Source organism: Lactuca virosa, chromosome 7, assembly GCF_052849685.1.
Source record: "Lactuca virosa cultivar CGN04683 chromosome 7, Lactuca_virosa_CGN04683_v6, whole genome shotgun sequence".
Taxonomy (NCBI): domain Eukaryota; kingdom Viridiplantae; phylum Streptophyta; class Magnoliopsida; order Asterales; family Asteraceae; genus Lactuca; species Lactuca virosa.
In genome coordinates, this window is record NC_136432.1 from 8017025 (window position 1) to 8032161 (window position 15137).

The 15137-nt window shown below is 40.8% G+C and overlaps 1 protein-coding gene across 1 annotated transcript; it reads right to left on the reverse strand.

The window, feature by feature from the left end:
* Positions 1–1214: 1214 nt before the first annotated feature.
* On the reverse strand, positions 1215–3058 carry LOC145126370 (uncharacterized). The gene is made up of 4 exons (XM_079061749.1): positions 2185–3058; positions 1925–2082; positions 1649–1784; positions 1215–1543 (listed from the first exon to the last, which is right to left on the reverse strand). Exons 1-4 carry the CDS (start codon positions 3056–3058, stop codon positions 1215–1217), a joined length of 1497 nt encoding a protein of 498 aa, XP_078917875.1.
* Positions 3059–15137: the final 12079 nt, after the last annotated feature.

Genomic DNA, 15137 nt, shown 5'->3' on the forward strand with positions numbered 1-15137 from the left:
AGAAACTTGAGTTACACTTGTGATGACAAGTGGTGATGAAAGTCGTCAATTCAGATGAGAAGCACGTGGTGCTATATTATGGATTTCGTGCAAGAAAACAATCTCCCACCAACCTGTAGAATAGGAGGAGGGGACCTAAGAAGCTTAGGTGAACTTGTAAAAACAAGTTAATGAGCCGTCAATTCCTTTAAGAACTTTGGACTTCATAAGAAGAAGCCCAACTCCCATTGTCCTATAGAATAAGAGATGATGAACCCATGCAAGACAGGTCAAAATCTCAACTGAATGGGAACAAAAATACCAACCGGGACATTTTAGGTCTATTATATTCATTAACATAAATTTATATTTTTAAGCTCAAAAAATGATGTAAATTGTAAAATCCAGGGACAAAAATAAGTTTTTTAGTTCATTTATTGCTCGTCCCGAGCAATAAATATAGAATAAAAGAATACTCCCTGATGACATGCCATCTCACATGATATGATAATCCAATAACTCATATTGTTGACGGCTAATCTCTAAGCATAGCTCGAACATTTTCCTTACCACAACTCTCACTTCACCACCAACTACCTGGATAGCAAACAAGGGCTGCACACTCGATAGATTTATTAGAACAAAACAAATAAAAATAAATGAAATAAGCAACGATGCATAAATGAAAATAAAATAAAAAAAAACAAATATAAAACAAAAACGAAAACAATAATACTAATTCTAATAATAATAAAAAAATCAATATAAAAAAATAAAATTAAAAATAAAAATAATTAAAACAAACAAATTACTCTTCAACCCGCTTCAAATGAAGCACAATCACTTCCTCTTTTAATTCTCCAAAATGGTGTTTTTCTCGTTGTTCGATCACCCAAATTCTTTCTCTCGCTGTCTCTTTTCAAAATCTCCTTGGCCTGCCATTTTTCATCCCCAAACTTTTGAATTTTGGTATTTTCATGATTTTGCATTTTAAACTCCTCATGCCTCAACAAATGCTTCATCCTTTTCTTTCCAACCTTCATCAAGTGTTATGGAGCCCGCTTCAACTCTAAAACATATACTTTTTCAAGGGATGGCAAAGCTGATTCAGTCACACTATCATTCAAGTCATGCTTCTCCTTGACCCGACTCACTACACTTTGAACTGTGAACTCTCTATTTTTCTCAATGTTTCGAGTCACCATAGTCAAGTGGGCCTCCTTTAAATCTACCAATCAATCCGTGACTCGTATGAATGAGCATTCTTCCACATTAGAAGGTTGTTTGATAGCCTTAAACATATTAAAAGTCTTTTGCTCATCATTTACTCTCAATGTAACCTCTCCTTTTTTGACATCAATTAAAGCTTCAGCAGTCGCCAAAAATGGCCTTCCTAAAATTATTCCACAATCATCTTCAACTTCATAATCCAGAATGATAAAATCAGCTGGAATGAAATGATTATCAACTTTGATAATTATATCCTCTATTTTACCTTCTGGATATACCATCGATCGGTTTGCTAGCTGGAGTGAAACTGTGGTCGGTCTAGCTTCACGAAGTCCTAATTTTTGAAAAATTGACAAAGGCATTAAATTGATACTTGCACCCAGGCCGCACAACCCTATCTTGTCAAATTTTCCAATTTTGCACACTAGAATGAAACTACGTGGATCATCCTTCTTCACAGGTAATTTGTTTTTGATTATTGATGTGCAACTTTTTGTCATTGCAACGGTCTCAAACTCTCTCCAAACTCTTTTCCTTGTAAGAACTTCCTTCATGAACTTGGCATATGTAGGTATCTGTTTTAAAGCTTCAACAAAAGGAATATTGATATGAAGTTGAGAAATGATCTCTAGAAACTTCTTAAATTGCCCATCATCTTCCTTGGACTTACTTTGCCTAGGTGGGAAAGGCAAAGTTGTTGGTGCAACTGTCACACCAGTTCGAGTATCTTTTTCCTGGGCCTTCTTTTGCTTTTCTGCCCGTACTCCTCATCGGTTATGTCCTCAATCTCGACATACTCTTTTGCATCATCCTGCAATTCTTGTTTCTTCTGGTTAGTATTAACAGTTACCGACTGTTGCTCGTCATTAGTGGCTGGTAAGTCATGATTATTTGGAGTTAACTCCTTTCCCGATATAAGCGTGATGGCATTGCATTACCTCTTATCATTTCCATTACATGGATTTTGAGTGTTACTTGGCAACGTTCCAGGTTCTCGGGAGTTTAGTGCTTGTGCTAATTGCCCTAATTGATTTTCCAAATTTCTCATAGCAATTGCTTGATTCTTCTCACGCGCCTCAATCTTTTGATCTTGTTTGATCATAAAATCCATCATGGCCTTCTCGAAAGGTGACATATCTTGATTTGATGAAGGCGCTGCTGGTTTTGAACTACTTCTTGATGCCTGGTGGAATGCACCTCCTTGTGGTCTCACTTGCTGATTTGGCATTTGATAAAACCTCGGTGGGTTTTGAGGCCTTTGTTGAAACTGCTCTTGCTGAGGTTGCATTTGTTGTTGTTGTCCACCCCATGAGAAATTAGGATGATTTCTCCATCCTGGATTGTATGTTTCATAATATGGGTTGTTTTGCCTTGGGAAATTTTGTCTACCCATGAAAAACACAGATTCAGGATTTTGTGGGCAATCACTATAATCATGGACTCCTTGACAAACCGCACAAAAGTCAACTTTCTTCTCTTTCATCCCATAGCTTGACATCATATTCTTCATCATGCTCTTGATTATGGCCAACTCAGCTGCCAACACATCATTTTGAGCTGCAAGACGAACTTCAGCTGATGTACTTTCTTTCGAACCACTTGCATGTACCCTATCTGTGGTCCACTGGAAATTATTGGTTGCTATTCTATCCAATATCTCCACACTCTCCTCATAGCTTTTTGTGAGCAAAGCTCCTCCAGCTGATGTATCTACTAGCATGCGTGTTTGAGCATCCAAACCTTGGTAAAATGTCTCAAGTTTCACATCATCAGGGAGTCGATGTGTTGGACATTTTCTCAGCAAATTGTTCCATCTCTCCCACACTACCCATAACGATTCACCATCCATTTGTCGGAATGATGTGATGACATTTCTTAGATTTACATTTCGCGTGGGTGGGAAAAATCTTTTTAGGAATTTTTCTCATAATTCCTCCCAAGTGGTGACGGAATCAGAAGGCAAAGACTCAAACCAGTCTCGGGCTTTCCCTTGTAGTGTGTAAGGAAATAATCTCAGCCTAAGTGCATCAGCCGTCATGCCTCTTTGTTTTAAATTATCACACATCTGGTTAAAGGAACGCAGATGGGACAAGGGATCATCACTAAGCATACCTCCAAAGAGACCATTGTTATTGATCATCTGAAACATCACAGGTTTGAATTCAAAATTGTCAGCATTAATTGTTGCGTTGACAATCAGCGGGTTTGTTCCTTCGAAACCTCTGTTTCCATTATTGTTTTCGTTTACGTTATCTCCCATATCTTCTTGATTCCGAAGTCTCCTCAACCCTCTCAAAGTTCTATCAATCTCCCAATCAAGCGCAAATTCAAGTGGTCTGAATCTTCGACCGGCCAGAGTAAAATATCCTCAAGATGTTTAAGAGTCTAACAACTACCTAATGTTCTAACTTAAAAATAAAAATAGTCCCCGACAACGGCGGCAAAAACTTGTTGACAAAAATGCGTACTCGCAAGTATATGAGGTCGTGCAAGTAATATAGTCGTAAGACCAGATATCGAACCCACAGGGACTATCCTATTCTAAGGAAGAGAGAACTAGGCAATTGATTGCAAAAGTGATTGATTTTATTAAACTAAAGAAACTACTAAAATAAAATTAAACTAAATTCAGCAACGTAAAAATGACAACTAAAATAATCGAACAAACAAGGAAAACAGTTAACCGATTTAACAATTATGAGAAATATGGGATTTAGTTGACTTATACGGGTTCAATGGTTCTTCTAATGCAACTAATTTGTCAAACCAATTATGTAGATAACTTAGCACCAACAAAAGTTATCAATTACCTCTCGTTCTCATGATTCGATTACCAATCCAAAGCTATACCAAGTTGAGTAAGACTCAAAGCCTGAGTACCAAAGCTGAGATAGCAGAGATGAGCTGAGTACCTTATGCTTCCGCTGTTGGCTCAATCATGTATGTTATGATGTGTACTCGCCCTGACGTGGCCTTCGCTTTGAGCATGGTCAGCAGATATTAAGGGAACCCTGGTAGAGCTCACTGGAAAATAGTTAAGAACATTCTTAAGTACCTACGAAGGACTACGGAATGGTTCCTTATCCTCGGTGGGAGTGATGACTTGAGAGTGCGAGGGTATAGTGACGCTACTTTTCAGACCAACCGAGATAATTTCCGCTCTCAGTCGGGCTAGGTGTTTACCCTTAATGGAGGAGTAGTGACTTGGAAAAGTTCCAAGCAGGAGACCGTAGCTGATTCAACATGTCAATCAGAGTACATAGCAGCAAGCGAAGTGTAACGCCCGGGTTTCGCGGCTAAGTATTTTTAGACGATGTAATAGTCTAGGTCAACTATTGTAACTCTTTTGATGTAATAAAGATGAAATATTTGAGTATTTTGTGAATTATGTGAATTTATATGCTTATTGTTTAATTATAAATGTATAATTAATAAAGAATAAAAATAAGCGTCAAAATTAAAGTATGAGATAAGCCCGATATCTTTACATAAAGTTGTAGTGGTCGAAACAAGGATTCCGGAGATATAAAGAACGCCGAAATCCGAGTTATAACGAAGAAGTTATGACCCGTCGAAGTTTCGTGATGGAACCGGCACGACACCGGGAAGCGTAAATAGTGAATTTACGATAAAGCGATTTCTAGCCTTAGCGATCTAAACGAAAGTCGTATAAAACGTTAAACCGAGAGCGTCCATAAAAAGAACGCCCAAATCTGACTTCGTATGAGGAAGTTATGATTTTTCGAAGTTTCGGCTTAACAGTGTACAGCCCGAAGTTCGAATATTAGATCGAGCGGTTTTTAGCCGACACAACCTAAATGAGAATCGAAGATCTCGTTAATAGTAGCATAACGATGAAAAGACAGATGAAAACGGACGTCGGATGAAGAAGTTATGAATTTTTAACGGACCACTCCTGTCCCGGCCTGTTAAAAATATAACTTTTAAAATAAAGTCAAAATTAGCCAACGGAGTCTAAACGGAAGTTGTAGAGTACGTTCCCGCCTACGCGTGGATATAAAGAACGTCGAAAACGGAGCTCGTACGCGAAAGTTACGAATTTTTAAAGTTTGTAGTAGAATTTGCGAAATTGTGATGACGTGGCAAGATCCTAGCCGTTGCTTGCTCCCCACGGTCTCGCATCCGATGAACGGCACGTCGCCTCGCCTTCGCCCTACGCCCCGCGTCCAAGGCTGGTACGCCCAGCGTACCTTCGGACCTGATCCTCTTGCGAGTGCGAGCCAGCTGGTGCGAGCTGGCACCCTTATCTGAAGTTACCCCCCGCGTAACTTCCTGAACGCCCCGCGTAGATCCGAACTTCGGCCCCTATAAATACCATGCGAGATTGCCCGGATTTTTCACACATTTTCACAACTCTTTCTCTCTCTACTTTCTCTCACTACCCCTTTAACCCCCCTAAACCCTAGGAAAAATCCCTAGCACCCAAAGGAAGCCCCGAGGCTCCCGGAGTCCCGAGAAAAAGGGTCTTTCGGTTCGGAAACGCTGCTCCGAGCAAAGCCCGGTTTTCTTTAAAATTCGCTGTAAGTGAGCTACGCCTTCGCAATTTTTAATATAACTTTTAAAAAATTAGAGTAATATTATTAGGTCCTTAAAATAATTATTTGGGCTATTATTATGAGTTATATTGGGTGTTATTTAACGCTTATATAGTAATAATAATAATAGCTAGACTATTAATTAGTCGTGGTTAATGTTAAAACTAAACTCTAGTGGTATTGATACTAGGTTTTGGTCAAGGAAAAATTGTTTTGAGATAACGAAGTGTTGTTCGACTACCGAGTCACCACCTAATCAGGTGAGTGCATAGTTACTTTCATCTTACACATAGATATGAAGTATTTTATATAAATTATGTGCTATGTGTGCATATTATCTGAATACTTGATGTCTATGTTGGATGAATGATTTTATACATGTTTTTCATGATTTAAACTGTATATGTATTTTATATCTACAAAAATGTTGGGGTAAAACATGGGTAGATGTAATAAGATGATGTGTGATAAAATAATGAGAGGTCTCGATGTTGTTGGTGATCCAGTCATCTAGCAGAGTATAGATGACGACCACGGACTCTTCTAGACAGTCCAGTGGAACGCAAGCAGGCTCGCAACCTGTAGGTGTTTGTGAACGATGTGTTCACCGGTGTACTCCATCCCCCTCATGGTTGTCTTTAGGACATTTATTGCTGAGGAACCCCCTTAGCAGTAGTGTCCATCCCGATGATGATCCTTAGGCTAGGTCCCTTATGATAGGTGTTTAGGGACGTAAAGTGAGGATAACGGGAACGGGTAATCGGGTTATTGTTGATTGATGAAATTAATAAACTTATTTATTATGGGTTGAAAACCCTATGTGCTCACCAGGCTCCCAAGCCTGACCCACTCAGTTTCATGTATTACAGGTAGTGGCGCTCGAGCATAGATGTGATGTTTTGGATGAGGGATTATGGATATAGGCCTGTAGATATGAAATAATGTAGTAAGGCTTATATTGTACTGTTTATGCTTTTGATCTTTATCGAACATGACATCCCGAGTCTTTAATGAAATACATTTCTACGGAAATGCTTTTGATAAATCTTTATCATATTTTGTTTTGGGACAAATTCCGCAACACTTTTATTTAAAAGATTACTCTGATTTTCAAACAAGCATAAACAAAATCGGTCTTTTCTGGCCGTGAAAAATGGGGATGTCACAGTTGGTATCAGAGCATTAGTTTAAGCGAACTAGGAATTTGTAGGATTTCTAGACTTAAACTTAGAATGCTAAGCGATGATTGTGAGGTGTGAGCACTAGCTTATTTTAGGAATTATGCCTAAAATGCTTTTATGTGATAAATGCTTTGTGCCTGATATGCTGTTATTTGTTCGGATCTATGGTCTGTTGCCGACCGGATCTGGAAACCTTATGTGTTTAGGATTCTAAACGTACAACTACGATATTAGAACTAACATGTAAACGTTTCGGAGTGATAAGGACGGTTTAAACGACTATCCTAAATAAAGATCTAAATTCACCTTATTCGGTGTATAGATCAAAATGGCAAGAACCTACAGTGGAGTTGGGAATGCAAATGGGAATAGGAATCAACCCCCAGTGATTCAGCAAATACCGGTTGTAGCAGATGTTCCTGAGCCAATCATGATGGCCGGAGTGCAAGCGATGATCCAGATGATGTTGGATCGTCAAATGGAGGAAACCAGGCGTTTGCTCCAACAAAATCGCGAGGAAGCTACCATACCAATCGTAGAGCCCGAGCTGAATGATGGGCAGTCAGAAGGAGGAAACTACAGTGGGACTGTTGGTTAAGCCAACCCACCGATAGTTAGGTAAAACCACCAGGATGGAGGAAATGACGGACGTGGATGCAAATACAAGGATTTCATGGCATCTAAACCATCGTGTCTATCTGGAAGCCCGACGCCGGTGGAAGTCATGAACTGGATCTCCGAGATGGAAACGATGTTTGAGAGTTGCGAGTGTAGCAACAGGCAGAAGACCGCTCTCACGGTTCCTCTGTTGAAATCTGGAGTACTAAGCTGGTGGAAGCTACTAGCTGATTCAATGCCCAAAGGAGAAGCGAGCAAGATGGCGTAGGAGGATTTTCTGGTGCAGTTAAAGATGCAATACTGCTCTGAGCAGGATCTTCTGGAGATCAACAACGAATTCCAGAATCTGAAGAAAGGAAGAATGAGCGTTACTGAATACGCTGCAAGCTTTACAGAGAAAATGAAGCTTGTCCCTCACCTCGTCCCAACTGAACTCTACAAGGTTAACAAGTTTGCCATCAGATTACTAGCGGACTTCGGTCCAATGGTCAAGCAAACAACCACTCTGAAAGCCGCCATCTGGGCTGCTAAAAATGTGGAGACCCAGATACGAGAGAAGGGTCTGGAGAGAGCGGAGGTGGGAGAGAAAAGGAAATTTGATGGGTCGTCGAAATTCGGCAAGAAAAGCAAGTTCTCAAGGTCTGGTACGTAGAAGTCTGGAGGAGGTGAAGCCAAATGGTGCGACAAGTGCAAGAAGAAGCACCAGGGGAAATGTGACGGAGGAGTCACTTGTTTCAAATGTGGAAAACCTGGGCACTAGGCCAACGAGTGCACGTTCACTAAGAAGGTCTGTTATGAGTGTAACGAGGAAGGGCACATTTCGAGGGACTGTCCGAAGAAGAAGGAGGCAGGAAGACCCAACATCCCACCGAAACCGAAGGCAAGAGCCTTCCAGATGACGCTCGAGGCTGCAAAAGAGGCAGCAGACGTCGCTTCAGGTACCTTTCTTGTAAATGGATTGCCTGCCAATATACTGTTTGATTGCGGAGCAAACTATTCCTTTGTATCGTATAGATTTGGAGGAACATTAGCATTGCCCATAGAAAAACTTGATAATGCCCTGATTGTGGAAGTTGCCAGTGGCAAGTTCGTACCTGTTAGTAATCGTATTAAGAACATCGTCATTGACCTAAACGGAAGCGAAATCCACGAAGAGCTGTTACCCATAGAAGTGACGGTTTCGACATCGTTTTAGGAATGGATTGGCTTAGCGCCAACGATGCTGAGATTCAATGTCGAAAGAAGATAGTAAGGGTAAACCCACCCGGAAAAGAGTCATTTATGGTGTACGGGGACAAACGCCGAGTAAATTCTGGAATCATCTCCCTGATGAAAGCCAGAAAATGTTTGTCCAAGGGATGTGCATCATACTTGGCATTCGTAATCGATGCTATGAAGGAAAAGAAAGAGGTGCAGAATATACCGGTTGTGTGTGATTATCCGGAAGTCTTTCCCGAAGATCTTCCCGGATTACCGCCTGATAGACAAGTGGAGTTCAGAATAGACTTGTTACCAGGTACAACACCGATAGCAAAGGCACCGTACCGATTAGCACCGACGGAGATGAAGGAGCTTATGACGCAACTTTAGGAGTTGTTGGACAACGATTTCATTCGACCTAGTTCATCACCCTGGGGAGCTCCGATGCTATTCGTGAAGAAGAAAGACGGAAGCATGAGAATGGGTATAGACTACCGAGAGCTGAACAAGGAGACAATGAAGAAAAAGTATCCATTGCCAAGGATTGATGACCTATTCGATCAGCTGCAAGGTTCGAGCTATTTCTCAAAGATCGATCTTAGGTCAGGATATCATCAGCTGAAGGTGAGAGATCAGGATATTGAGAAGACTGCATTCAGAACGAGATATGGACACTACGAGTTCTTGGTTATGTCGTTTAGACTAACCAATGCTCCAGCAGCATTCATGGATTTGATGAACAGGGTTTGTAAACCATTCATCGATAAGTCTGTGATAGTGTTCATAGATGACATTCTCATCTACTCGAAAAGCCAGGAGGAGCATGGACAGCATCTACGAGAAGTGTTGGAAGTCTTGAAGAAGGAGAAGCTGTATGCAAAGTTCTCTAAGTGTGATTTTTGGATCCGAGAAGTCCAATTCTTGGGTCATGTGGTTAACCAAGAAGGGATAATGGTTGACCCAGCAAAGATCGAAGCTGTGATGAAGTGGGAACGACCAAAAAGTCCCACGGAGATTCGAAGATTTCTAGGATTAGCCGGATATTACCGATGATTTATCCAAGGATTTTCTTCGATAGTTGCTCCATTGACTGCTTTGACCCATAAAGAAGCTACTTATACATGGAGTGAGAAACACGAAGAAGCATTCGAGAAGCTGTTGGATCATAAAAGTGACCCTCTTGAACTTCAGCTACCGCAACCATTCCAGCTACCGCAGCCAATCAGCACCCGCAGTCAATTTCTTCATCAGCAACCGCACCCGGAGTCTTTCTACCGCAGTCACTTAGCTAGATTACTTTACTTGTCCTTATTGTAATAGACTCTATGATCCAGTATGTCTTGCATGGCTACTCATAGAGATGTAATCTAGTGTACTTCATGAGTCTCTATAAATAAGAGCTCATTCTCTTGTATTCTTACGAATAACTTATGCATTTTATCTGAATACACATTTCTCTGAAGTTATCTCTCTATCTCTCTTTACTCATCTCTTCTTACATAAATCTTATTATAATTTTGCTGATCATAATCTCTCTTCGGAGCAAGTCATCTTTGACTTAATCACTAAGTTTGATCTTCCTTATTAACTTGGATTGAATGCATTCCTCGTTATGAATCAACTTAAGTGTCTTCTTGATATAACAACTGTTGTCATTTATATTTCTTACTTTTCCACAACTAACTTTCTAACTTATTAATATTATTGTTGAGCTTTTAGATCCTTCGAGATTAACTATTCCGCATTACTACTTGTTCTAACGTTTGTTCAAGTGTGTCTCAAAGTTTTTCTCTCAACAATTGGTATCAGAGCCATAGTGGTTGCTTTTTGAAAACGGAACTCTGATTTTTCAAAGGGCCTTCTATACCACTAAAGCTCATTTCTTAAAAAAAACAATTTCAAATGGCACAATCGTTATCTCTGAACGTTTCCAATAGTGTTGGTGGTTCTAACCGAGCCCCAATACTGGTAGCAAATGAATATCATCACTGGTCACAAAGAATGGAAAGGTATCTAAGAAGACTTGGTAGAGATGTATGACGATCCATAGAAGAAGGACCACATGTCCCAGTCCTTACACCAGTCCAAACTGACGACGCCACAACCAGGCTAGGAGGAGGTCAACCAGTCATGAGTCGTCCCACCAAGGATGATCTCGATAAAATGGAAAATGATGTTGTTGCTTTTTATGAAATCTCCTGTGGAGTTGCTCCTGACAACTTCGATATTATCATAAATTGCAAATCAACAAAAGAGATCTGGGATGTTCTCAAGAACCTGTACGAAGGCTCAGAACAAGCACAAGACAAGAAGCTTACCACCGCACTCAATGAGTTCAACAACTTCAAAGCTCATACTAGCGAAAGTTTGGAAGACTCTTTCAAAAGGTTCAACCTGATAGTCACCAAGTTATCCAATGCGGGCACCATCCGCAGTAACCATGAAACCAATCTTCAGTTTCTTAATGGGTTGGGAAGACATTGGACTACGGCTAAGATGATTGTCCAAGGCGATAGAAAGATTCACTCCTTGTCACTCTACAAGCTCTATGGAGAGCTGCAAGCACAAGAATCCACCGTACTCAAAGACTGTGCTGACTTCGGAGGACCACTTGCTCTCATAGCACAAGCTCCACCGCAGTCACCTCACTCTTCCTTGTATGACACCTCACCGCAGTCATACGAAGCTGATTCAGAGTATGATGATGAAGAAGAATTTCAGAAGGCTATTGCTCTGGTTAGCCAACAGTTCAACCGTCTACCACCTCCTTCCTTCCGCAAGAATCAACAGTTCAACAAACCTCCATTCAACCGTAACTTCGGTTCCTAGAATAACCATCCTCGATATCCCAAAAGTTCTCACCCACCACCGCAATCTCTAAATAATCAACCAAAGGAGGTACCACAGTCTCCTCAAACCACTGACTCCGGTACTCACTCAGAAGACAAGACTGATGTTGTAATTTGTCACAAATGCAACAAAGAGAATCACTTTGCAAGAGATTGTAAGGCCAATGTAGTAAAAGACTGAGCCTTCTACCTTAGAATGGCTCAAGAGTTGGAAGACAAAGAAAAGGATGAAAAGGCAAGGGCATACGTAGCCCATGTCAAAAGAGACCATCAAGTTTGGTCATCCGGAGACGAAGATGAAGCCATCAGCAGTGTCAAAGGAAAAGGGAAAATTTGTATGCTGGCCACTGCGGATGATGATGGATCTCCAATGCTAAACAAGAACTACTGCTACATGGCAAAGGATGGAACTCTAAGCATCGTCGAACAGGTAAAACTCATGATCCAAACTCTAAACTATAGCATGCATGACTGTCAGCCTTACATAGATGATCTTAATGACACTTGTGTTGCCGTCCTTACAGACTATAACAAAGCCTTAGATGAGAAGAACATTGCGTCCCAAGAAATGTTCCACGTAAGAGGACGACTGGATAACAAAAGACTTAAGATGGCTATGTTAGAGAAGGACCTAGAGTTAGAAAAAGATGCAAGAATGTTAAGTGAAACCCAATTAGAGATAGCTTTGAACCAGAGAGATTTAGCTCAGAGTGAAATTGTACGCTTAAATCTCTTAATTGAAAAATTGTTTAATGAAAGTGAAGCTATTGAAAATTTGGTAAACAATGGAACCGTGGACAATACATACAATTGGGGTTGGTCAAATGGATATCCTACCGCAATGGATTGCTCACCCCGGTTCAACAAAGACAGACTGTATGTCCCTCCAGACCGAGAATTTCATTTCCTAGTCAATGAAAAGACCTTTCCCGAAGATATCAAAACTCACTTCGGTAGATTGCATACTCTAAGCAATAACTATGTCATTGAGGAAATTGTGCATGAGGTTTCGAGTCACACATGTGATCAAATTCCTATCTGTGGCACCATTTACCCAAATTCTCAAACATCATCCGTAGTTGATGAAGAAATTGTCATTGAGGGTCCCGAAGTCTCAAAAGACTTTCCACCTCTGTCCTCAGACCGCAGTTTATCTCACTGTAGTCAAAAGTCCCACAAAAGTCCCATCGCAGTCTCAACTCAGACTTACTCTGCAGTAGTTAAAACGTCACTACCGCAGTCCTCAGTAAAAGGAACTGTGACTCTTCAGGCGATTCATCATGAATTACCTATAGAAAACTTTGAAGTGGGACAATGCTCTCAGATCCCAGAATCTTCAAGTTCGGATGACTCAAGCCCACGTTTTCAAAATCACTCTAAGAATTCCAGGAAACCGCAGTTGAACAACAATGACTGCGGTTCACCAAAATCCTTGGCCAAAAAGTCCTTCAAAGAGGAAATTAGATCTAGAGGCACAAACAGACAAACTTTTTCAAAAAATAAGAAGCATGTCAGAATTCCAAAGTCCAAGAGTCCAGAAAAATTTGTTTTCTCACACTACATTTCAAAAAACTCTCCTACCAAGAAAACAAACAATGAGGAATGTCAAGTTTCATCAGTCTTTCCTAGTTCCTCTGACAAAAATCAAAAGAGTGTAAAGTCTTTTCAAAACAATGGCTTTCAAGTGTATTCCTTGGACGATCCAAAATGGAAGGGTATCTTACCCATTCCAATACTTTTAAAGTCACATCAGAATTTCAAAAGGTGGAAAGGTATTCTACCAACTCCACCAAAAAGAACTCAGAGGTCTACACGTGCAAAATCTTTTCAAAAACGCACTTTTTCAAAACCCAACAACACTCATGTCAGAAATTACCCACCTCGGACCGGTAACAAGTCCAATTCATCCTTTAAACCGCTGACCAAACATAGTGTCAGATCAAAAAACAAAAGCTCTTTTTGTAAATGTCAGTGTAGTTGTCAGAAGGATTTATCTTACGTCAAATCTAGTCAGAATCAGAAACATCGTACCTTTTTCACAAACTTACAACACGAAACCTCGTACTTTTTCACAAAACCACAACACTCCAAATCTGCTCAAACACCCAGGACTAGGCTTAAAAGTTGACAAGAGACATGTCCCTGCAACCTCGGTCCATGCATCATTCTACAATTCACCAATTGCCCCAGGCTCCAAACTAGTTTGGATGCCTAAACTAACCGTGTAACTCTCAATCTTTGTGCAAGGAGGAACAAGAAGATGAATGGTTAATTGACAGTGCCTGCTCCTTGCACATGACCGGAAGGTTAGAGTACCTTCGGGATTTCAGGCCTATATGCAATGGTGGAAATGTCACGTTTGGCAATAATGCAAATGGTGTCATCCGAGGTTACGATGTTCTCACTACGGGGAACTTTTCCATTCAGAAGGTTGCCTATGTAGAAAGCTTCAAACACAATCTTATCAGTGTAGGCCAACTATGTAAGGCAGGACATCGGGTTGAATTTGACGATCAGTTCTGCTATGTAATGACTAGTGACAGAAACACCTGTCTGATCAAATCTCGATCCGAAGGTACCATGTATCCTTTGGATGTCTCTCTGATCATTGGCAGACCGCAGTTATGTTTCTTGTCCAAAGCTGTATCTGAAGTAAGCTGGCTATGGCACCGCAAGCTAGCTCATCTCAACTTCAGGTACATCAACAATTTAGTCACCGGAGAACTAGTCCGCGGTCTCCCTATTCTCAAATTCAGCAACGATACTCACTGTACGGCTTGTGAATGTGGTAAACAATCCAAAGCAAGTCACCCTCTAGTAATGGACTCTTCTATTTCTGAACCACTGGAGCTATTGCACATTGATCTCTGCGGTCCATCAACCGTAGCCAGTCTCCACCACAAGAAGTACATACTGGTTATTGTTGATGACTATACACGCTTCACATGGGTCTTCTTCCTCAGACTCAAATCAGAGACACCGCAGATTTTCATCAACTTCATCAAAGAAATCGAACTTCAGATCAAGCTTCCAGTTAGACGCATCCGCAGTGATAATGGCACCGAATTCACTAATCATCTTCTCAACAGTTTCTTGGTGTCCAAGGGCATCTCTCACAACTTCTCAGCCCCATATACACCACAACAAAATGGAGTAGTAGAAAGAAGGAACCGCACACTAGTAGAAGCAGCCAGATCCATGCTTAACTTCGCCCACCTTCCTCTCTACTTCTGGGCTGAAGCTGTAGCAACCGCATGCTTTGTCCAAAACCGAAGCATTGTGTGCAAACGTCTCAACAAAACACCATATGAGGGACTCAACAACCGTAAGCCAAATGTTCGATTCTTTCATATCTTTGGATGTAGATGTTTCATGATCAACAACCGAGATCAACTTAACAAATTTGCACCAAAGTCTGATGAAGGCATTTTTCTTGGTTATTCCACTAACAAGGTTGCTTATCGAGTGCTCATCAGACGTACAAGGCTAATCATTGAAAGCTTCGATGTGAAATTTGATGATTC

What these genes read in the sequence shown, in the direction of transcription:
- LOC145126370 (XM_079061749.1), bottom strand. Translation starts at nt 3,058, where the DNA reads ATGGATGGTGAATCGTTATGGGTAGTGTGGGAGAGATGGAACAATTTG. An exon ending in AGAACCTGGAACGTTGCCAA is followed by an intron (nt 2,083 to 2,184) that starts GTAACACTCAAA and finishes ATGACTTACCAG; the next exon opens with CCACTAATGACGAGCAACAG. An exon ending in TGTGAAGAAGGATGATCCAC is followed by an intron (nt 1,544 to 1,648) that starts GTAGTTTCATTC and finishes TTCAAAAATTAG; the next exon opens with GACTTCGTGAAGCTAGACCG.